Source organism: Myxocyprinus asiaticus, chromosome 23, assembly GCF_019703515.2.
Source record: "Myxocyprinus asiaticus isolate MX2 ecotype Aquarium Trade chromosome 23, UBuf_Myxa_2, whole genome shotgun sequence".
In the NCBI taxonomy this organism is placed as follows: domain Eukaryota; kingdom Metazoa; phylum Chordata; class Actinopteri; order Cypriniformes; family Catostomidae; genus Myxocyprinus; species Myxocyprinus asiaticus.
The window spans coordinates 17,403,913-17,428,260 of record NC_059366.1 but is presented as its reverse complement, the minus strand read 5'-3'; the positions used below and the strand labels follow the sequence as shown (position 1 = coordinate 17,428,260).

At 38.1% G+C, this 24,348-nt stretch overlaps 1 protein-coding gene across 3 annotated transcripts in view; it reads left to right on the top strand.

The window, feature by feature from the left end:
- Positions 1-24,348, top strand: part of LOC127414222 (solute carrier family 4 member 11-like) — a 132,024-nt gene that overhangs the window by 93,417 nt on the left and 14,259 nt on the right. For all 3 annotated transcript variants that reach the window (XM_051652092.1, XM_051652090.1, XM_051652091.1), the window contains exons 6-13: positions 4,549-4,630; positions 15,318-15,441; positions 16,517-16,726; positions 19,765-19,849; positions 22,685-22,810; positions 22,890-23,003; positions 23,440-23,572; positions 23,672-23,745. In XM_051652092.1, the coding sequence (XP_051508052.1) occupies positions 4,549-4,630; positions 15,318-15,441; positions 16,517-16,726; positions 19,765-19,849; positions 22,685-22,810; positions 22,890-23,003; positions 23,440-23,572; positions 23,672-23,745 (948 nt within the window). The remainder of the gene's footprint in view (positions 1-4,548; positions 4,631-15,317; positions 15,442-16,516; positions 16,727-19,764; positions 19,850-22,684; positions 22,811-22,889; positions 23,004-23,439; positions 23,573-23,671; positions 23,746-24,348) is intronic.

The window sequence follows — 24,348 nt, the reverse complement described above, 5'->3', positions numbered from 1 at the left end:
TTGGTGAGCCTGTGGCCACTGCAGCCTCAGCTTTCTGTTCTTGGCTGACAGAAGTGGAAACCGATGTGGTCTTCTACTGTTCATCAAATTGAAATAGCATGGACTGATCACTTCAATAGAAGCATATTCCATTTATTAACAACCATGAAGGTTGTATCTGTATTTAAATGTTTTAAAGTTATCGTAAAAAAATCTGTTCCCCTTTAAAAAAATAAATAAAATGTTTACTTTCGGTATCAGACTGCGCTCCATAAAGTTACAGATTGTAACTAGCATTTAGTGCTTGGCAAGTGTTCTTGCTATACACAGGTTGTACTATTATACATTAGAATTGTAAATAATCTTTGTCTCATAATTTAACTTGCATGGTTGGAGTGCATGTGTAAAAATCACCTCTGATATTTCTCATCACTTTACACAATTATTTTCTGTCCTGATTCAGTTTGCACTTAATGCTCACAGATTTCTTTCTACTTCCTGATACAGAGTCCCTTCTAAGCATTGCATGCAATAAAAAATGTAGTCTGATTTATTAAATATTCATGACCACATAATGTATAATCAAACTGTGTAAATCAGGCCACATTAATGTCATTTGATGTCATTTCCCTTGAGCTTTTAACTGGGCAGCCCAAGCTTTTTCTGGATTGCGTTGATCATTTCTGGCTCACCAGTAATCTCTGTGGTTCTTACCATCGTTGCCAAATTCACACTGAGTAAGCAGGAAAATATCTTTAGTTGGTATCCTGCTCATCAATTAAGCCTAGACTGGACTGTGCTGTACCGTCAGTCCTGTCAGGTTTAACACAACACCAAATCTGTGCCTGAGTGTCAAGTTGTGTGAATGGATTATAGTGAGGCCGTAGATTTGGGGTTTTCTTAGTCTGGGGATGATACATTCTACCTCATCCCTGTTGCTAGGATACATAGCTCACATGTGAGAGAGAATTATATTAATGATATGAGCCTGGGAACATGCAAATGAACTGATGTGTGATTGGGTTCTGAAATGTGAATGTCATGAATATGATAATATATGCTCATTTGGGTAAGAATACATGAATGGGATCTAATTGTGAGACGTTTACACATACACACTCACATGCACACACTTTTATGTCCCAAAGTCCTATCAGTCTGAAGATCAAATTAGAATGAAATGGAAATGAAGGTCTCATTCTGCTAAGACTTGCGCACAATGAAAGATGGAGAAAAATCATATTTCATCTGAGTAAAGAGACCTGAGCATCTGCCTGACAACCCAGCCCCAATTAGTGAGAGAGTGAGGTTTCGTGTGTCTGTGTGGGTGGGTGGGTTATCTGAATTTGTGTCTGAGAGAGATGTTTCACTGCCTGTCTTGCATTTGGTGTTCATGACATGTGTTTCTATACTCAGCCTAACTTTTAACTCTTTCCTTTCCAAGCTGAACTCAGTTTCATTGTGTGTGTGTGTGTGTGTGTGTGTGTGTTTGTACTGTATGCTTGTGTGCATGTGCCTGAGTATGTGTGCTCATGTGTCTTCAATTTTCTCGCACAGACAGGTCGGCGAATTTCATTTTCTATGACAACGGTAAGGAAGAAATGATCAGATATGGGATGTTACCCACACTTCATCTGTGTTTTTCCCCGAGTGCCGCTGTTTCCACTGGATGTGATTGACATGTACCATTAGTCCAATAGACACATGCATCTCTGTTTTTGTATTCAGATCCATCAATTTACTGCATTCTCCAGCTGATGCAGTGACACAATCCAATTTGAAATCAGTATCCACACATTTGGAATTACATGATTTTGGGTTGTTTTAAAAGAATCAGTGCTGAATACTGAGTGATTCCATTCCTCGTGGTGGTGCGTTAGATTGGGTTGTATCATCTCCTCTCTCATTCCTGCCTCATTGCAGTTTGGCTGATTGGCTGGGCATGCATTCCACTGTTGTGATCGAAAAAGGCCACTGTCATTCGGATGTCTTTTTCTGGTTAATATTTATGCAGCACACACACGCACACACACACACAAGGAGTGAGAAGACTTTTAATATCTTGAGGGAAAGTCTTTAGTGTGTGTGAATAAAAGCATCTGGTTTCATCCTGATGTCCAGGCCTCTGGCTGCTATCAGAGAAGGTGAGGTGGGGTTGGCCAAGTTGATTACCTGAATTTAAATGCATGTAAATTAGGGCTGGGCGATAGAAGAAAAAAAAAATATAGGGGGATATTAGGGATAGACTTAATTAGACACATTTTTACAGGTATTAATCATGGATACAAGTATATGTATACACGCCATAAAATCATGTTGTAATTAAAATTTGCGAAAAATGTTCTGGTGTTTTACAGGGGACTTTTTTTAATAATAGGATCAAATGGGCAGATTTAATTCATATCAAACTTTTTTGAGAAGAGAAACTTAAGTGTACATTGCCAAAGCATTATTAGACACTATACATACAGATATAAAACATATTGAATGCTGAAGTTTAATTTGCTGCAGTTTAAAATCTCAAAACTATTATTTTCTCTGGCTGCCGCTCAGTCACTGCAAGTACACCTGGCAGTAGCTCGCTGAACGTTCAGGTCCTTCAGTCTCTATCGCGCACTTGCTGGGTCTCTTTTGGGTGGTTCCGCATTTGACACTGGTGCAGATGAAAATTATTGAGCTTTTTCGAGCAATGCAAATTGATACAGCAGCTTGCCCATATTTCCTGCAGGCCTCATTCATCACTGTCTTCATTCTCCGTACAGTAAATCCGCTGCCGTGTATATTATGCCCGGGACTCCTCCTGAAAATGTATATGCCCATTTTAGCCACAGAAAGTGGAGAAGGGTTCTGGGTTTGTTCCTGGCAGGCAGCAGATGCCCTAACCCTGGCCCCCACCCTAATCCGAGCCTGTAAGGCTGAGTAGCCTTCCAGGAACAACTCAGGACACCTTTCATCTATCGCATGAAATTTCAGGAAGTACAAAAAAACAGAAACTGTTAATTGCGTTATTTATTTTTTTTGCGTTAAACAAATGTACAATTTCCCAGCCTTTGTGTGTATATGTGTGTATATATATATATATATATATATATATATGTATATCGAGTCAATATTTGGAAACAGTTTGAGACCGTTTAAATTGATTAATGGAAATATATCAAACATCCTAACTCTATCTGCATTTTTGCCACTCAGATTTGAATAAGAGATGGTATGTGATGGAAGATGGCTGTCTCAAAACTCTCATATTCTCAAGTTGTGATACAACGAACAGGGCCAAAACTGGCCTACTGGCTCGGCCTTTCGGAAACAAAACTGGCAAAATAAAAAGCGTGTTAAAACATCCCGATAATGTTTTTTTTTTTTTTGATCGGCAACAATATTCAATAAATCGGTTTACTTTTGGCCACATCCTCACCAATTAATTTTTGGTTAAATACGCATTGATTTTGCTATGTTTACACCTCTCGTTCACACTGAAACAGCATTTTACTCTACCAAAAATGGAAAACGCTCTCCAGTAATGCATACTTTGGAAAATGATTACGTTAGGAAACTGAAAACAGAAATTTCAGATGAAAAAGGATTAGTGTGGACGTGCCCTTAGTGTGTGTGTGAATGTGTGTGTCTTTATGCTCAAGTGTACATGCCACTTTGTGCACAACATGCCACTTTGTACTTTTGACTTTCAAAAGTATTGTGGAAAGAGATTTGTACACAGCACTCTCAGCTGTTTATCCTCCCGCCATTTCAACATGATTTTTGTATTGCCCTGTATTGCTCCATTGATAAGTTACCACTCTTTTCCCCTCATTCTATCTCTTTTCCTGTCTATTTCTCGATGGTGCTTAGTGTGTTGTCATGGTGATACCCATCCGTCCAGGGTGTGAGTGTGTGATGTCTTATTGATGAGACAGCGTGTCTGTGTGGCAGAGACATCCATCCTGCCTGCTAAACAGCTCACACACACTCACTCACATACACACACATATTGTTTTTGCTGGTCATACTGATCAACTCACATCTTTTACCTCTGCTGGACAGAGGACACACACAAAGACACACACATACCTACACACTGCTTGTTGTTAATATGCGGGACAGCTCACAGCTACACAAGGCAGAGGGCAGGACACACACATACAGATTTATTAATTTGAATTAAACATTTGGTGCTGTTCTTGGAAAGGTCTTCATTGTCACTCACGCTGGCTGCAGTGATGTGTATTGTCCTCTGCTGAGCTACTGCTTCTGTTCTACCTTGATATGCATTAGTCTTTTCATAAAGATGAGAGGGCTATGATTTAATTACCAGCCCCTCCTTCATTTCACATCCTCTTGTGTTTTTTTTGTTTTGTTTTTTTTTTGTCCCCATATACAGTGAAAGTCAGTTGACTTAATCTCAGTGTCAAACTCGTGAGCAGTATCACTATTCTTATGTTCCATTCAGTCTTAATTTGCAGTTCTTTCAGAGTGGCATCTAGATTGTAGTTAACTTTAAATTGATTGTTCAATTCTTTCTTTAGTGTACTGCCACTCACGATTAACCCCTGCCTTCTTTCCTCACAGTGCATCTATTGTCAGAGACGCTGCAGTGTGTGACAGCCACAGCCACAGGGATCCAGTACCAGCAGTCCTGGCTTTGCATCCTGTGAGTACCTGGACTTCTCTTACACCCATAAAACAGACCCTAGAGTGGTTCTAGAGCAGGGGTGTCCAAATTATGGTTTGGACCCATGGAGAGGTGCAAAAAAACTATTTTTATATTAGATACAATACTGTTTGAAAGCTTAGAATTTTTTTTTATGTTTTTGAAAGAATTTGAAAGATTTTTTATTTTTTTTATTTTTCTATTTTACAGTACTGTTCTATATTTACGTACTATATAATTACAACAACTACAGTAAATACAAGGTACTAACCCTAAACCTAACCCCAGCCCTAACTTTAACCCATATTAAGTTCATGTAGTTACCTAATAATACTCAGTACTTTCTTAAGTACACTGTAAGTATACTGAAAGTATGCATACTGTAAAATAAAGTGCAACAGATTTTCCTTTTTTCCACCAACGTTGCATTTAATTAATAAAAAAAAAAATTTGGTAAAACCATTGATGATACAATCCAAAATTTAAAGCATGAAATGCAAGCCCTTGTTCGATAACTTGTTTAGGAAGAGTGTACAAATTCTAGTCTGTTATTGCTATTATTATTTCTGTAACAATGCAGCAGAAACAGGAAGGCCAATCGGGGTGAACTAGGTCCAAATATACATTCTGAAAGAGGCATTTGTTATGTTATTTTGTCACTGAATTCTGTGCCAAGAAGGAACGGAGTCCTTGAACAAGGAACCGTCAATTAAAAGACATGGTGAAGTCATTTATCGCCTTCTCTGGGGTCGAAGCATCTTTGTGTAATGCAGGGGACAGCAACCTTTTTGACATGGAGTGCCATTTTTTATTTTCCTGGTCAATGGCTGTGCCGACAGCACACGTTTAATTTTTAACCCCACCATGTGGGTTTATGTTTTCTCTTTTAATCGTTTAATGTAATTTTGAATGTCCATGGTTTAAGGAGGGTGTACCTGTATGCTGGGTTGTAAATCGCAAGGATTAATAGCGGTGTTTTTTTTATTGCATTTACATTTACATTTTTACATTTATGCATTTGGCAGACGCTTTTATCCAAAGCGACTTACAGTGCCCTTATTACAGGGACAATCCCCCTGGAGCAACCTGGAGTTAAGTGCCTTGCTCAAGGACACAATGGTGGTGGCTGTGGGAATTGAACCAACAACCTTTTGCGTACCAGTTCAGTGCTTTAGTCTACTACACCACCACCACTCCGCATTACGTGTTGTTCTGAAAGCAAAAAGAAACAAATAAAACATGGAATGTAGGCTGTCATCCGCGCAGTCTGACCAAAGCAAAGCGGGCGTGTTTACTCGTGCGATTTACAGAAAGTGAAGCGTGAACCTGCTCGTGATGTGAAAATGGTTGCATGCTCTGCACGAGTCTGTTGGGTATACTGCAGTCTCGTCACATTTTAACTTTTTGTTTAGCCTCCCATTCAGCTCATAAAAACACGCTGCATGATCATGAGGAAGGATTACATCAAGATGTAGATTGGAATGCAGGTGCAGAATTTATATAAATAAAATAGTCTGTTCCTCTCTCGCCGTTGCTGGCGTGCCAGTGATTACCCTCACTTGTGAGAACACAAGGGTATATACAGTACTGTGCAAATGTCTTTGGCACATAAGATGTTTCACAAAATTATTTGTCTTAAGATGGTTATTTATATCTTCAGCTTTAGGTGTCAATAGGAAATATATATGTTAGACTCCCAAACATTACTTTTGCAAATAGAAAAGATTAGAATAGAAGAACAGGGAGCCCTGCATCAGATGTCATGGCCCCCACAAAGCCCCCCACTGAACATCGTGTCAGTCTGAGATTACATAAAGAGACAGAAGCAATTGAGACAGCCTAAATAGATAGAAGAACTGTGGCAAATTCTCCAAGAAGCTTGGAACATCCTATCTGCCAACAACCAAGAAAAACTGTGTCCAGGTGTACCTAGGAGAATTGGTGCTGTTTTAAAGGCAAAGGTGATCACACCGAATATTGATTTAGCTTTTTTATGTTTACTGGAATTTGTATGACATTAAGTGATAAATGAAAACTATTTATATCATTATTTTTGAAGACATCCTCACTATGCAACATTTTTCAGAAGTGCCTAAAACTTTTGCACAGTACTGTATATACACAAGAACAAACGAGGTTAACAATGATCCAACAACAATGATCACGCTAAGGTAAGGCAGCAATGGCAGGTGACCAAGGTGACAACAGGCCAGATGGAGACCACAGGGGTTAGGAGAGGCCACTGGCAATCACCAGGAGACCAGGGCAGAGCGGTAGGCGACTAGGAGACCAGGGCAAAGCCAGCAGGCGACCAGGAGACCAGGGCAGAGCCAGCAGGCGACCAGGAGACCAGGGCAGAGCCAGCAGATGACCAGGGCGGAGCCAGCGGATCAGCTGGAAGCAATAGGAGACCAGAGCAGTGCCGGTAGGCGACCAATAGACCACTGGGATCACAGAGGTCAGTGCAGCTGGGGACCCAGCAGACTCAGTGGTCAAGGCAGCTTGGGATGCAGAGATCAAGACTGCAGAGGACGCAGAGGGTGCAGTGGTCAAGACAGCTAGGGATGCAGAGGTCATAACAACAGGGGACTCAGAGGGTTTACCGGTCAGGGCAACAGGTGACTTAGAGGGCTTAGAGGTAAGGGTAACAAGAAACTCAGATGTCTGGGCAACAGGAAATTCAGAGGTCAAGGCAACAGGAAGCTCAGTGGTCAAGGCCACAGGACACTCAGAGGTCAAGGGAACAGGGGACTTAGAGGATTCAGAGGGCTCTGAAGTTAAAGCAGCTAGGGACACATAGGGCTCAGAGGATTCAGAGTTCAAGGCAGCTAGGGACTCGTAGAGTCTCAGAGGATTCAGAGTTCAAGGCAGCTAGGGACTTGTAGGGCTCAGAGGATTCAGAGTTCAAGGCAGCTAAGGACTCGTAGGGCTCAGAGGATTCAGAGTTAAAGGCAGCTAGGGACTCGTAGGGCTCAGAGGATTCAGAGTTAAAGGCAGCTAGGGACTCGTAGGGCTCAGTGGATTCAGAGTTCAAGGCAGCTAGGAACTCCTGGGGCTCAGAGAATTTAGAGTTCAAGGCAGCTAGGGACTCGTAGGGCTCAGAGGATTCAGAGTTCAAAGCAGCTTGGGACTTGTAGGGCTCAGAGGATTCAGAGTTGAAGGCAGCTAGGGAGCAAAGTACTAGAAGACTCGGGGAGCGGAGCCACTGGAGACTCGGGGGTCGAGCTGGCCTTGGACGCTGGGTCGTGGTCCATGGTAGGCATAGACGTGGGCTCGTGGTCCGTGGCTGGCATGGACATGGGCTCATGGTCCATGGTCGGCGTGGATGCTGGCCTGTGGTCCGTGGCCGGCGTGAATGCTGGCTCGTGGTCCCTGGTGGGTGTGGTCAGAGTAACTGGCGATGTAGAAGGTGTGATCCCCTGGATTACCAAATCTGGGACCACTGAGGTAGAGAATACCGGGACCACCGAGGCTGGGACCATCGAGACCAACGAGGTTGAGACTACTGGGACTGTTGAAGCTGAGACCACTGAGGTTGGGAGTGGAGGGGCCTCTGCATGCAAATCTCCTACAAGAGAGCACTGACCTCATTCTCACAGGAAGGGAAAATACTCCCCAGAGTCATGTTGACGTACTCCCTCCATGTGAATTCTCCCATCTCTGGCAAGTCTACGTTGTCATAATAATTTAATCCAATCCAATATATGGATTTCAAATGAGAGTCCGCCCAGTTGGACCGGCTCGCTAATGTGCAAAAGTGAGCAGAGTAATCCAAGCAGGGAAGTCCTGCCCTGCAAAGTTCCACAAATTCAGTTGTAGATCCATGGATTCGGTTTGGTTCTTCTGTAATGTTTGAGGAGAGATGAGGGAAGAGAGCAGGATCTAAACGCAGCTACATTTAATGAAAAAACAAAACAAGAACCAAGACACTAGAAACACACAAGAACTGAACAAACCATTACAGCCTAGTATGGAAAAGAACCAACAAAAGACACAGAAAACACAAGGGTATATATGCATGAGAACAAGCGAGGTTAACAAGACTAATTAAAAAGAAACACCTGGGAACAATCATAGGGAGAACAGAGACAAAACAAGAAACCAAAACTATACTTCAAAATGAAAGTCCATACAAAGCTAAAGTCCTAATATGTTACACTTTGATGCTTTGTCAACTGTCATTGAGGAGTTTCTTGAGCTGACAAGGATCACAACGTTTTCTCCAGCCTTGTCATAAACCAACCGAGCCCACCCCTCTAGGTCTCCACTGTAGAGGTCTGCGCGGGACTGTTTTTTTCCATCCCACTCCCGCCTGCTCCCGCAAATTTCTATCCCGCACCCGAACGCTCCCGCTGAATTTTACTCCATGTTCTCCCGCTCTCTGCCCGCAGTGATTTTCGTGCTGACCGCTCCCGTTCCCGCAACCCCACATTTGTTTTCCACATAGGGCAAAAGCCATACGTATATACAACAAATATAAAGAATGTTTTATTTTTCTGTTATTGCTATTATCTGGGGATGTAACGGTATGAAATTTTCACGGTATGAAAACCATCACAAAAAATACCTCGGTATCACGGTATCACGGTATTATGGTGCTTATCTTCTAAACCTTTAATTTTAGGTTTGGCACATGTCTGATAAACACACAGAAATTTTTTTAGTTATAACAAGTTCTTTAACTTAATTTTTTTTGTTTCTTTAGAACACTTTCTTAATCACATGACATAAACAAACATAAGATAATCATAAAACAAGTTTAAAAAAAGTAAAAAAAATTTTTTTTTGCAATAAGTCAAATGGTTTTTAATATAATTGAAAAATGTAAAATATATGTCAAATCAGATTCATACTCTATATCAAGTCAGGGTAGGTTGTGATGCAAAAAAGTACGCATATTTATGTTAGCTGTGCTGAGGCGGGAGCGTTGTTTTAAGCATAAACCTTGTTGAATTTTGATAAATTACCCTGAAAACACAACATTATATTATATTATGTAAATATATTGTGTAAATGAAATCAAGTAATATATCTTGAGAAAAATATTTTTTGCAGTGTAATGAATTGATGTAATTTTAAAAAGTTTATGAAATCAAATTGAGCCAAACAAGATACATATGTGAACTGCTCCAACAAAATGAGACATAAGGATTTTCATTTTATTTAAAAAAAAAAATTTAAATCATGAAATTCACAAAAAAAAAAATATTTTGACAGTCTTTGCCATGACCACCGATCACTGTTTTTGCCTCAAGTTCGAGCAGCGTCCTCGCGGCCCGCGGGTGTATCATTGTATGTGCATTATTACAAGTAGCACAAAATGGAAAATATCAGAGATTTTAAAAGATACAGTATACATTACTAAAATGTTTAATCTGCTTGCCAAATCTGTGTTTCAACCGTGGGGAGTCGGCTTGTCATCTAACGCTTGACATTTACCTCATCTAATGCCCGTAGTTCATTATTTGACTAGAACAATAAATTTGAGAGGAGTATATTGCCAAAATGTTAAATATAATATTACATTTGTGCATTAATTTGTATATGTGAATTATACATTTTTTTCTTAATCTGTTATTGATGGCTGGGACTTTTCTCGCTCATTCAAAATGCGTTTTGGGGTCAAAATGACCCAAAATGATGGATCAGGTCACATTTGTAGGTAATATATGAATGTTTTACCACTGTAAATTTGACTTTCTGTGGGTTTTATTATTTTGCAAATACATCATTGCCTTAGTCTTTCAAAATGTTACAGATAAGCGCTTAGAAAGCAGAAGCACGAACTAAGTTTATAAACCAATTCCAAATAATGGGTAACTAGTCTTGTAAATGTGTATTGCATCTGCTTATGTATTCTATGAAGGGGATCTATATTTTTTAATTGATTACCAGACAATTCACAGAGTTTTTTGCTTACATTCATGTCCACAAATTCTGTGGGATGGTGCTTCATGTTTGAAGTGTTTCCCGACTGAGCCGACACATTTTGCAAATAGGGTGTCCGTCAACACTGATGTTGCCTCTTGTGCCTTTTAAATAACCGAAATACTCCCACACAGCAGACTTTAACCGCTTAGGTGGGGGAAAAGAGGCTTCTCTGAGTCTGACATTTTGTTCTACACAGCGCTCATGTGCTGCTGTCCATTGGTCTGACAGAGTGACATGATGTGTTGAATGCGATTTTCTCATCTTTCATTAAAAAATTTTTTTATTGATTTTTATTATTTTTTATTATTAAATGAACCATTAGTAAATGGAAATATAATTCATTTACTTGGGATTTTTTAAATATATATATATATATATACAGAACAGTCTGTTTTTAATACCACGGTATACCATCATACCGCCATACCATTACATCCCCACTGAGGACAGTAAAAGCAGCTCGCCCTGAGTGACTCCAGCCAGGTCTCCTAAGCAACCAAATTGGCCCAGTTGCTAGGGAGGGTAGAGTCACATGGGGTAACCTCCTTGTGATCGCTATAATGTGGTTCGTTCTTGGTGGGGCGCGTGGTGAGTTGAGCAGCTCTCCCAAGTTATGGCTAACATGTGGTTTTAGACAAACAACATGTTAGTCCAAAAAAGTTTGTATTAAGATCAAGGCAGCAAAAAAACAACAACAGAATAAATCGAATTGTGAAGCATTAACTTCTGTTCTGTGTGTGTGAGAAGACCTGATCAGTTCTATTTTTAAATTTACTGAGATTCTGAGCTCTGAACAGCTCACAGAAGATGAGATTGGCCTTTATTCATCATGTGAGGGAATAAGAAATAAAGGTAACATCAGAGATTTATTCATGGAGTCTAGCTTGTACAGGGTTTCCATCCATCCAGAAAAACCTGGGAAATCTATTACTAATTTACATTTTTTTTTCTTCAGAAAATGTAAAATGTCCTGGAAAATCTTGTGTTGTCCTGGAAATTAATTTAATTTGAGTATTTTTTCTTTGCAGAGAACCAACACCACAAGCCCCAAAATGAATCGTTAGTTGCTCAAAGCTCTTTGTTCAGGGATATTTTAGTAACGCAGTGCAAGCCCAACTGCTACTGAATGCACCTTAGGTCATGTTTCTTGGTGGTGCGTGCAGCAGTTAGAGAATGTTATGCTTGAATGTTTGCAGTGAATGTTAACTGGTAAGCAGCAAGCTTGCCTTGTTAATTTGTAATTAATTTGCTTTTAATCTTGCTATGGTATAAGCCTACTTTTTCAGTTTCTGATTATATTGAAACATACTGTAGTTAGGGGTATTTAACTATCCATGGAATTTAACTATCTATTATTTCTAATATCCAATGTGATACAGAGACCATCTCAGATAACAGGAGCACTCTCGAAGGAGACGCAGAGCACGCAAGATTGAGGGGCAAAAGTGCATTTTAAACTAAAAGTTAATGTCGCAGAGTTCGGGTTTCTGTGTTTGTATTCACAACTCTGTGCATTCATTTGAGCAAAGTAATCTTCTCCGATTACGATATATTATGTTAATTATCTGTAAAAATTTGGAGAATATTTGGAAATGTAATTGGAAACATGCTCAGTCACACGCCTTGAATCATGATAACCATTTGTTCATAATTTTTATATGCCACTTATAGATAGAATTAAAATCTATGATCCTGCTTGATTTAAACAAACGCCTTATTTGGCTACACATGATATTTGTAATTTGTTTTTCAACTATAAAATACTATCAAAACAATTAATGCTAATGTTACATCACCATATGTCCTCTCTCACTCTCTGCGCATGCATTCTGTACAGTATGTGTTACGGTGTGAAAAAGAAAGCCAGAAATATCAGTAGCATATGTAGAATCGTAATCAAATTGTTATCAAAGCAAATATTGACACCCCAAATAGTTGTATACAGTGGCGCCTGCAGGTTTACACACTGTGTATACCATGAGTGCTCCGACTGACCTGAGAAACATTTTCTCAGATAGTATTTCAGAAATCATGATGTGTGTCCATTTTTCTGTCAGCTGTTTAAAATCAGAGCTAGTGATGCCCGATTCATGATTGAATCATTCTTTTGAGGCAGATATTTTCAGTTTATTGGCCAAACAGGTTTGCAAAACAGGCTGAATTGATTTTGCGATTAAGTCCGATTAATTCGGACTGCTCATTCACTGAATCATTTGGAGTGGTTTCACTCTCATTAAAACTGTATTGGGATTCTTAAGAACACAGAGAACAAACAGAGTGCTAGATGAAGTGAATATCTACAATCAGCTGAAAAAAAAAGGCTACTTTTTTGAGTGATAACTTTGAGAATCGCCAGTGAGTGCTGTGTTATGTGAATAAGGGGCTGTTCACATCAAAATGTTTTTGCGGCCGCCCGTGCTGTTTTTCAAATGTTTCCATGTAAACATTCACTAAATTGATGTGTTTGACCACTATGCCCTGTTGCGATGTGTTTTTAGCATCTCTTACAGGAGCGCTGCATTTTTAGATGCCAGTCATGTTAAACTGAAATTTAACTGTTAAAAAATGCATCTCAAGACACCTGCATTCTGCTCTATTCATTGTACTGCGTCTTGATTTTTTATCGCAAGAACGAGTTTGTTCTGAATGGTTACTGTCTTTTAGAAATGCTTTAGCCAATAGTTACATGAATGCTACACATGCTCGAGAAAATTTAAAAATGGTTCAGTTAAAGTCAACAGAATTTTAAGTTTTGGTGTTGTTTTTGCAAAAATGTTCTCATGGTGGAACATTCCTCCGGACCCCCCTAGACAATAAGTGTACACTACTTTTCTTCATCAGGTTTCTGTTCATACCCATCTTTGCATGAAATCCTGCAGGCACCCCTGGCTGTAAATCACCTAAAACATGTATATTTTTAAATATAATAAAAAAACACAGTCATTAACATGTAATAATAATAGTATAAGAATGATCTACTTTATAAAACAATACCAACAACCATGAATATTTTATTTAAACAGTAAAACAACCTTCGGTGATGCTAATAAAGAGTTTAACAGTTAGGAGCTGTGTGTATTCATTAGTAATGAATTTGTCAATGTCTAAGCTCTCAATAACTCATATTAAAGTGCTGATTTCATAAATAAGTATGAAAAACTACAAATTTTTACGAGTTCTGAGGAGAGGAATGTATTACTTTAGGGTGTGATCCCTGTCTTTTATTTCCCTTTTATTATTTTAAAATGCCCTGGAAAAGTCCTGGAAAATGAATTCTGAAAAAGAGTGGGAACACTGTTGTAGCAGTTTTGCTTTGGCTGTATTTTAACATCCCATCTACACCCCAAGTGACAGCCTAGTTGATTATTGTGGGAAATTAAAAAAGAAAAAACTTATTTGGGCAATTATATAAAATAAACTTATTTCCCCATTTAATAAAATTCATACCCAATTGGCCAATAGTTGTTTTTTTTCTTGGTTTTAAATATAAAACTATCAACATTCTGTTAGATTTCTCTGAAAAAATGACATAATATCTTAAGGCATTTTGCTTCTCAAGTATATGTATCTTATTTTAGGGATGTTTAGATATTTGTACTAAAAAACAACAAAAATACTGATCAAGACTGTCAAGTTCCACCATCAAGCATCTCCTTGGACAGCAAGCCAAGTCTGTTTACTTCTATCAGTCTAAAAAATGATATGAACAACAATCATTGAAGACCCTCTGACCCTCTCTGGGTTCTGAGCAAATACCTAAACAGTAAATACAATTTTGTTACAATGATGTTCAGCCATTTACAAAGTTCTACACGGTGCTCAGTAAACAGAGTAATCTGTTGTTAAATGTTTCTTTGAATTACGTCAGTTTTATGAATGACAGATGACTCTTGGATGACCCACAGTAGCTCCATGATATTACATATATAGCAGAGACAACAGGACTAAGATATTCTTAAAACATGGAGACAAACCAACCAGTCATTTTAGACTAAAATGTTTCTCTTCCGAGTCTTTCAATTGTCTGTCAGACATTAGAATTAGTTATGATTGAATTGCTGCTAATGATAAATTGGTGCCTGATGTTGAGGCCCTCCTTAAAGAAAACAGTAAGTAAAAGTAAGTGTGAGGAAACATTAAGTAAAAATTAGTTTCTTTCATACAGGTCCCTTTAATATTAGCCGTTGTATGCATGAACCTACATTGCCTACGTTTTATGGCTGCAAGCAGGTGTGTTATGATTATTAGCTGGACTAATTAGACAGATTCTTATAAGGCAGTGTTTGAGTAAAGAGCCTTTTATTAATGTGTATTTTATGTAGATAAGACATGCAGCAGTGTACAATTTCATTTTTTGTTCCATAGGCCTACCTTTGTTTACATATTATTCAACTTCATATGGTTTATTAATGCTTCTTGCATATAAAATTACCCAGTCAAGTGTAGTGAGTGGTTTTCTATTTTCCTTTTCAATACAGTAGATTGTGTTGATATTAACTGCGTAGTAGGTGGACTTATAAACCAGGAAAAGAACAGAAAATGCCTTTTTCCCCAATCGGCCCACGACCATATATTACTTTGACACCCCTGTTCAAGAGATTTCTGTAATTCCATTAGACCTCAACAAATGGATTTGTTAATGTTTTTGCTTTACTCTTGTTACATGCTAAATTAATCTGATACTGTGCCATGTACATTAAGGCACTGTGTAAATCTTAAAGAGGATTTATTAAGATTTATAAACTCTTTGGGACAGCTGTAATGTGAAGAACCTGCAGAGGCGGCACGTGTGTATCTCTCGCCTGGATCGTCCACAGAACTGGGGGGAAAATTGTGCAGAAGTCCGCTATGTTATCCTCATTCTGGCACCTTCTAAAATGGTAATATAATCACAAAAATACATACACAGACATCCATACTCTGAAAAACACTGTAAACTCCATACACTGAAAAAAAAAAAAGTGCTTTATGCAGTAACATCTGAACTAACTGGTTTTATTCAAGTCAAAAATATTAACATGTCTGAACCAACCTCATTACATTAGGTTACACCACCAAAACTACTTTTAAGGGTTAGATAAAGCTTCTTAAGGTAACAATTGCAGGTTTGGGGGCTATCTGAGTTGTTGTTAGTAAACTGTGCCATTTGTGCCAGAAAATTTTAGGAAAGATTTTATTTATAAAATACATACACAACGTGTAAAACTAAAATCACTGTGATTTTACCAATAACAAGAGTTCAGTATCCTGTTAATTCTATCAGTATTGAGTCACTGGGGCACAAATGAAACACAAAGGGCACTGTTTCTTGAGAAGGACCCATTAACACGACACATAGAAGTACTTAGTCTAAAAGACTTTTGTGTTCCCCTCATAGTCTCCCTGTAAAGGCTTTGGGGCCTCTGGCTCCCTCAAAGGCCATTGTGTGCTTCTTTTTGTGTCTGTGTTTACATCATAAATCTCTGTGTTTGTGTGTATATGTTTACATCTGTTGCCGTAATCACTCTCTGTCTCTCTCCTGATTATGCATGTGCCCAGTTCTTTTTATCCTCTGTATTTCACCAGGCGATAGAGCAAACTTTTTTGCTTCGTAATCCTTTGCTTCTCTGACAAGCAATAAAAATAAATGCACAAACACACATCTTGTCATTACATTAAAAGCAGGATTGTCATGCTGGCACGTGTAGAATACATCCGCTTTCCATATTATGTGTAAAAGCAATGAAAGGAAACAAATGTTATGTAACTTAAATACCAAATGGACTCAATCCGTAAGATGATAAAGCAAAAATCATGTGTGTGATGTGCACAGATTCTCATGTCTGTATTAGCAGAGTAAGAGCATTTGGCTGGAAAGTTAAAGTGTCACTAAATCTGATTTAGCCTTAATAACCAAATGTAACGTACACATGTTTGATCTCTGTATTTGCCATTTCCTGTCCTGACCTCTCACAGAAAAGCACTAAGACGGCCATGGAGCTGGGCAGGACGTTCGCCAGCATGTTCTCGGACATCTCCTTCAGACAGAAGCTGCTAGAGTGTAAGACTCAGGAAGAGTTTAAAGAGGCACTGGTCATCCAGAGGTACCACCTGACCGCTGCCAAGCGTAAAACCACGGCTGTGGAGGGCGAAGAAACAGACCCACACAGCCAAAAACCACTGAAGGTGTGTGTGTTGCTGCATGTGCTTGCTAATGTTTAAGGTTCAAACCTGAATAGTTCACCCAAAATGGCAAGGGATAGTTCACCCAAAATCGAAAATTCTGTCATCATTTACTCACCCTCATGTTGTGCCAAACCCTTAGACTTTCTTTCCCTAGTGGAAATGCAGAAAGAAATGTAAGGCAAAATGTAAGTCACCATTCAATTTCATTGTATGGAAAGTTTTCTCCTTTTGTATTGCACAGAGGAGAGAAAGTCATACAGGTTTGGAACAACATGAGGATAAATGAGTACAGTAAATGAGTAATTGATCTGTTTTCTCTGCAGCTCTCGCTCTGTCTGTCTCTTTATCTGTCTCTCCCTCTCTCTCTTCTGCATTTTGCTGTTTGACTTACACTTCAGTGATTGAGTTCTACAGAGCATGTAGCAGCTAATGAGAATTTATCTTGTTTGTTACTCTGGTTTGAAGCACACACATGCTTACACACACACACACACACAAACACACCCACAAACTCACATGTGAGCATTAGACCACCCTGGCTGAGGTTACCCGCCTGTAAAAATCCTCTCTTTTCTTTTCTTTTCTGTAAAGACACCAGCGGAGGCCCAAATATTTGTGTTTTTGTTTTCTTCTGGAATGGTAACCAGGTGGAGAGGATCATTTCTTTGTGTGTGTGTGTGTGCACACTAAAAGCTATTCATCATTGGCAAACGATCAGGAAAGGTCTCTCTCTCTTTCTTCCTGTCTCTCTCTGTCTTTCTATATATCTATATAGACACTCACACTGTCATGTGTGTAGCTCAGTAATGAACAGTTTAAGCTGTATGGCTTATTTAAACATGTCTTGAGACAGGTTCCCTCTGACTGACAGGAAAGGAGCTTGTCTGCCAAAAAGAGGCTAATACAAGGCAGTGAAACTGTAACGCTGCCAAATCCTGACCTGTGAAGCCTTTTAAAATGAGATTAATTCATCAACACTTTCTGTGTTTGCCATCTGGGCACACACACAAGCATACGCATTATTGTTTCCTACAAAATTATTTTTTTTGTAGCCCTCTACTCCCATAATACATATTAAACAAAACAACTTTAGGAATGTATTCAATTTTTTTTAATCATTTATTAAAATGTTACTCTTTTGTGAATAAGTGGTTGTTTCAACTTTAGGCATTTTTTAACTCTCTGAAATTCTAGAAAGTAAAGTCTTTTTAAAACATTTTTCACACTCTTACTAGCTTACTTAATTTGATTAAGTTTGTCATTTTTTAATTTTTTTCTGAAAATCATGAAAATTCCCACCACATATAAAATTCTTTATTGTATTTAATAGAATTCTGGGGTAGAAAAGTGATGAAAAAATGATTATGGGCAAAATTGTTTGGTGTGTCATAATAACATTTTTAAATAATAGAAATTATTTTCACAAAATAAACATTGAAATGGTTTATTTCACTATTTGTTTAGTTGATCATTGTTGTAAACGTAATAATTTGTATTTTTCTAATAGATTGTCATAGTTTAAGATTAAAGGTCAAGGTCTGGGACAAGGCTAAAACAAATAAATCTCTACATGAAATGCTTGAAATGTACCTAAAATAAATGATGGCATGGTAAAAAGTTTCAAAATCAACCCCTGGGACATGCAATTGTCTGAAGTTGATAAAACACCCATATATCTTTAACTACTCATTTTCATAAACATCCAGCCAGTAAGTCAAATGTACAGTATAATTAATCAATCTTTATGATGGATTCAGTGAGTAATTCATTAGACATATTCAAACCGATAAGCCTTTTTGACCAATTCAATAAAATAATTGGCTCTTAAAAGGAAACTATATAGTTCACACAAAAATGAAAATTCTCTCATCATTTACTCACCCTCATGCCATCCCAGATGTGTATGACTTTCTTTCTTCAGCAGAAAACAAATATATAGAAAATCTCAGCTTTGTTGGTCCATACAATGCAAATGAATTGTGATCAGACCTATGTAGCTCCAAAAATCACATAAACCTACAGAGCTGAGATATTCTTTTAAAAATCTTTGTGTTCTGCTGAAGAAAGAAGCTCAAACACATCTGGGATGGCATGAGCGTGAGTAAATGATGAGAGAATTTTCCTTCTTTGGTGAAATAACCCTTTAAGAGTCATTCCTTCACTAACTGGCCTACTTTGGTCGCACTGTATGTTAGTTTTTGCTTCCAGCCAGTGAAGCCTATGGAAATAGATATGTTGTCTATTAATTTTCTTTGTATTATTTCACAATACCCCAGTCTTTCTATCTCAAAACATTCAACTCTGCAAAGTCACAACTCTGACAGAATATAATTTATTTTGCCATGGCGCTGTAGATTTGCTGTAGTGCAGGAAAAACTGAAACATACACACAAAACAACAATGACACAATGTGTACACCTTTTCATGTGGGCATTTTATTTACTAAAATTGCTTAAGTCAGTTTATTTTGGTTATATGAAATACATGTGTCAGATATTTTACATTTTTGCATTAATCAGTATTTACAGTAGTGTAAGTGAAAAGTGTCTTTACTCTTTTTACGCTTTGCTGATGTAGTTGTAATGCTTTTGACTTGTTCTAATGCTGTTCTAACACTGGGCTATCTCTCTCTCTAGTCTGCAGAATCTGTGTTCTCTCATCTTGTGTCTCTCTCTCTGCTGTGCAGGGGGCCCTGTGTGAGTGCGATTACACCGAGCTTCTGTGTATGAGTGTGTGAGTGTGTATGAGAGTGTAAATAAGAGAGATAGTGTTGTTTGTCTGCTTTAACACGCTTCACTTGCAGTGTAAATCATTGTGTGTCTGTTTGCTTTTGTGGGTGTATTTTCTGTGAGTCTGCAGGATTTTGTGTGTGTATAATATGTTAAATTGATGTAAATGTGTGTGTTTTAATCATGCGCCTCTCCTGCTGTATTTCAGTAAATGTACCTGTATTTCAATGTTTTCACTTTTATATATGTAGATGTATGTACATGTGTGTGAGTAATCCTCAGTCTCTCTCTCTCTCTGTCTCTGTGTAGTGTAGAGATTTTTTCAGAGTGGGCAGAGGAATCTATGAGGATCTGTGTCGTCGTCTGCCTCTCTACCCATCTGACTTCACTGATGGTGTGTGTCACCGACACCTTTACAATTAAAACTTTTTTAAAACCTAAACTAAAAATCCCATTGTTTTGCAAATGAAAGATTTCAAAGAGGATATATGCTCTTTGACAAAGGTCTTCTCATTAATGTTAGTACCATCCAGTGTTGGGAAGTAACTAACTTAAAGTAGTGATGCTATTTTAAATACCTTTTTTCAGTTGTGTGACAATAGCTCAGCTGCTTTTAAGGCCACATTCACACTAAAATGTTTTTGTTTGAAAAAACATTTAAGGTAATTTTGTCATCTGGACTTACACGTACAGTAAGGGTGTAGATGCAACATCATTTAATTGCAAAAGTTTTTAGTTACCAATGCCATTGTAAAAATTCACTGTTCACAGATAGCCAGGATTAATTTAATGCATGAGTGAAAGTTTCCAATAACAGGGTGGTTATTATAGCTGCTTTTCCACCATCGGGCCGAACAGTTCTGAGAACGGTACAGAACTGTTATATTAGCATTTCCACTTGAGCACTGTTCAGCACAGCTCGATTACAAACCTTTTTCAGCCCAGAATTCTCGGGACAGTTAGCTAACCGTACTCAACCGTGCTGGTGGTATGGCTTTAATGCATGATTTAATACAATACCCATTTAGTGTAGTATCTTAATTATTTTTTTATGATGGTTTAGCAAGTATTGTAGCCTACATTTATTTTTATACTCGCCATTTTCGTCAGGGAAGTAGATTACTAGCTCATTTAAACTCAAAATACATCAATATATTCTCATTATACTATTTTCGTATAATACTTATAGAACTTTTTTTTCAGTAATCCTTTTTAGCTAGTCTGGGAACTTTTACCTTTCTGCATGTTCGTGTCCGGTGGGAAACACAAGCCCTCAGCAAATGATGGAAAGCCTCTCGCCTTTTTCTCTTCACTTTCCTTTTTGTGACATGGTCCGTGTATTTGCTGTTAGTTAGTTGAGTAAAAGCAGGGAAAAAAGTAGTCTTAAACCTGGAATATCCAATTATCCTTCATAGCGCACCGCACTTGCTCCAATGTTTACCTCTCACGCCGTTGGCAACGGACAGATCTTTTACGGACATTCTCCTGATTTCACGGCACCACAGTGGAAAAGAAACTGTGACCACGGCAACTGGCCCGGATCGGCACGGAATGGTACGGTTTTGTGATGAGAACTGTTCGGCCTGATGGTGGAAAAGCGGCTTATGAGTAAGCGAGTATTATTCGTCTAGTCATGTGATTCTAACATGGCATCCCCCATGAGGGGACCTTCTCCATGTAGAATAAAACAGCTTTTTTATCTCATGTGAGTGGTCATGATATTGAATGTACAGTATGTTTCAAAATTACAATTAATTTCTTTGGAATTAAAACTTTTGAAATGAGAAAAAAAATTACTGAGTGCACCTTTTCTCACTACGCTTACACCTCACATCCAGACTAGAACTGCATTTTCCTACACCGAAAACAGAGCTTTTTCGAAAACGCTCTCCATCACTGCATACTTGGGACTGCAAACTAAAAACGGATTCATGTGGATGTGGCCTGAAACAGTGGTTCTCAACCTTTTTGACACCAAGACCCCCCTGTTGTCCAAGACAATGTTCAAAGGTCCCCTTACTGTACTTCTGCTGTAATGAAGGCAAAGCTTCTAGTTTTCAAACTTTATTAACAGAAATCCGGAATGGCAATACATTAATAAATAGAGATAATATAGTGATTCCAGAAGTTGTTCTTCAATAAAAACAGTTGATGTCTGTTTACATGTTATACATCTTAAATTTTAGTGGTTTTTAGCATTTTTGAATTTATTATAGAATGTTAGACCAGATAGGTAAAGTTTGTCAAGAAAAACTTTGATGTTGGCTTGACAAAGCCTGGCCTGAAAGCTTGAAATTACTTTCACAAAGTTTCACAAACCTTACAGTTAGACAGACAGAAAAAATGTTGGATGGATGGAAGTCTATAGGACTGACAGAACATTCCATCAATTGAGGTTTATTGGATTTTTGGCACTTTAAAGTTCTGCTATGGGAAAACTGTAAGTCCATACAGTTAAAAAATAAAGCACACTAGATCAGAATAATATGAAGGTCTGTGCCAAGTTTGGTGGATGTAGCTCAAAAGCTCTAAGAGGAGTTATAAATTAAGCCAATTGTTTAGGGATTTTGGAAAAGTCCTAAACCTAGTCTGTAGAATAACAGTATGTTAGCTTTGTCAAGCCAACATGCAGTAATTATTATATTGTAGCTTATTAACTTTTACATTTTAAAGTCATCTTGAGGCCTCCTTGGAAGTTTGCTGAGAACCACTAGCCTAAAACAGTGTAGCTTTTTCTGTGACAAGCTACTTATCCCAACGAGTAGTGGTGAAATGTGACAAAATGCTAAATAGCTGGTTATTATGTCACATTGTATTGCGCACACAGTTTTATAGCTGGACGAATTGAAGCAAAAATCAAAAAAGCTCTTTAAAATGTTGTATTACTTTTATGTGGGGTTGTAAAGTCTGATTCATTTTAATGAATCGGTTCATTTGAATGGTTCATGTACATGAACCGATTTGCAAAATAAAGATTTAGATTCCCTGCTTGGGATTTTACGTCTTCTGTTTTGTTACACAATTTTTTTTTTAAATATTGCTGTTCATCACTATGTTTTTGACTCAGTGTTTTCTATATACTGTACAATAGTTTTATTCTATTCAAGTTCACTGTTTTGCACCAGGTAAATAAAGCTCTGACTGCAAAAAAATAAAAAAATAAATATATACAGTATATATATGTATTTATTTACATATACTTGTGTTTGAATAAATATGTGTGTTTTAGGATTAGTAGGCAATAACAAAGCCCTTGTGAAGTTTATGACGACGTCCATCTTCCTCTACATTGCTGTGCTGCTTCCTGCCATCGCTTTTGGCTCGCTCAATGATGAGAGCACTCGGGGAGAGATTGGTGATCACTCACACACAAATACACACTCTTCACAGAGTTACACGCACACACACTAAGCTCTTCTCTGTCTCTTGATTAGATGTTCAGAAGACGATCATTGGGCAGAGTATAGGTGGAATAATCTACTCGTTATGTGCTGGATCGCCTCTGGTCATTCCATTGACCACAGCACCCATTGCTATTTTCATCAGTGGTATGTACATGTACATCCAAATGCCTCCACAAGTATGCAATAATTGCTCATATATGCACATTCACATACACACATACCATCACTTTATTCCCCCTCATTTGCGGTCTGGTCCTGAAATGTTCTTTGTTTTTTTCGATATGTTTAGATGAGCACTCGTTGTTTGTTGAATACTGTGACTTGGTAATGACATTAAGTGTTTAGAGAGCTCTCAGCTAACCACAAAATGAGATGGAACAAGACTGTTAATCTCACAAAATGCAGGATGGGAGTTCGACAAGGCCAAAATTTTTGTTTGGGGTGAAGACTGGCTTAGATGAGATTATCCCCTAAAGCTCATTTCTGCGGCAGCAATCGCACACTGTCACCAGGGTGAGACCGCTAATGACCTCAGTCTTATATTTTTGCTTCTGTGTGTTTTGTCTATTTGTGGGTACAGTGATTAGGGGGATCTGTGATGATTATGAGCTGGACTTTGCAGCATTTTATGCATGTATCGGTTTGTGGAACAGCCTCTTTCTCATCATGGGAGGAGTTTTCAACCTCAGCCTGCTTGTAAAGCTCTTCAAGAGGTCAGATACTCATGCACACTTACAAATATGCATACTCATGCTGACTCCACTGCTGGAAGACTGATATGGTTTTTTGTTGATGATGTTTTTGACCCACAGGTCGATAGAGGAGGTGATAGCTTTGTTCATTTCCATTGCTTTTGTTGCAGATGCAGTTAAAGGCACTGTAAAAAGTAAGTGGTTGATAAAGTACACACATATATGCACAGTTGAACCCTATGGAATTATCTGGATTTCTGCTTGAATGATTCTTAGATTACAACCTAATCTTCATAACAAATATAGGGGAGACTGGGTCTAGTCTAGTATATTCACACTTTTTACTGCAGTGAATATTTCACAGGGTAGGTTTGTTTTTGAAAGTCATTTTCTATATAGGCACATACTTTAATCTTGAATACAAAAAAACAGAAACCGAATTAATATTTTCACAGTTATTGCTGAGGAAAATAATATATAGTTCATTTAACACACAATTTATGTGACAACATGCCCCAATATGTATACATATATAAATGCACCAATATGTATGCTTGTTGTCACAGTATACTGTATGTTGTATAAGTTATTACAATGGGAACCTGCTGTTTATTGAAACTGCTTTGCCTGTATGCCTCTATTTTTTTTAAAGTAAAAAACAGCCATCCTCTAAAACATTTATTTAAAATCTAATATGGGCTATTTAATGCCTTGTCAGCTAAATTTAAACAGTAAATTAAAACATGTGAAACACATGTGGCAACTTGCCTTTACAGAGATGTGACAGCCTATTTATA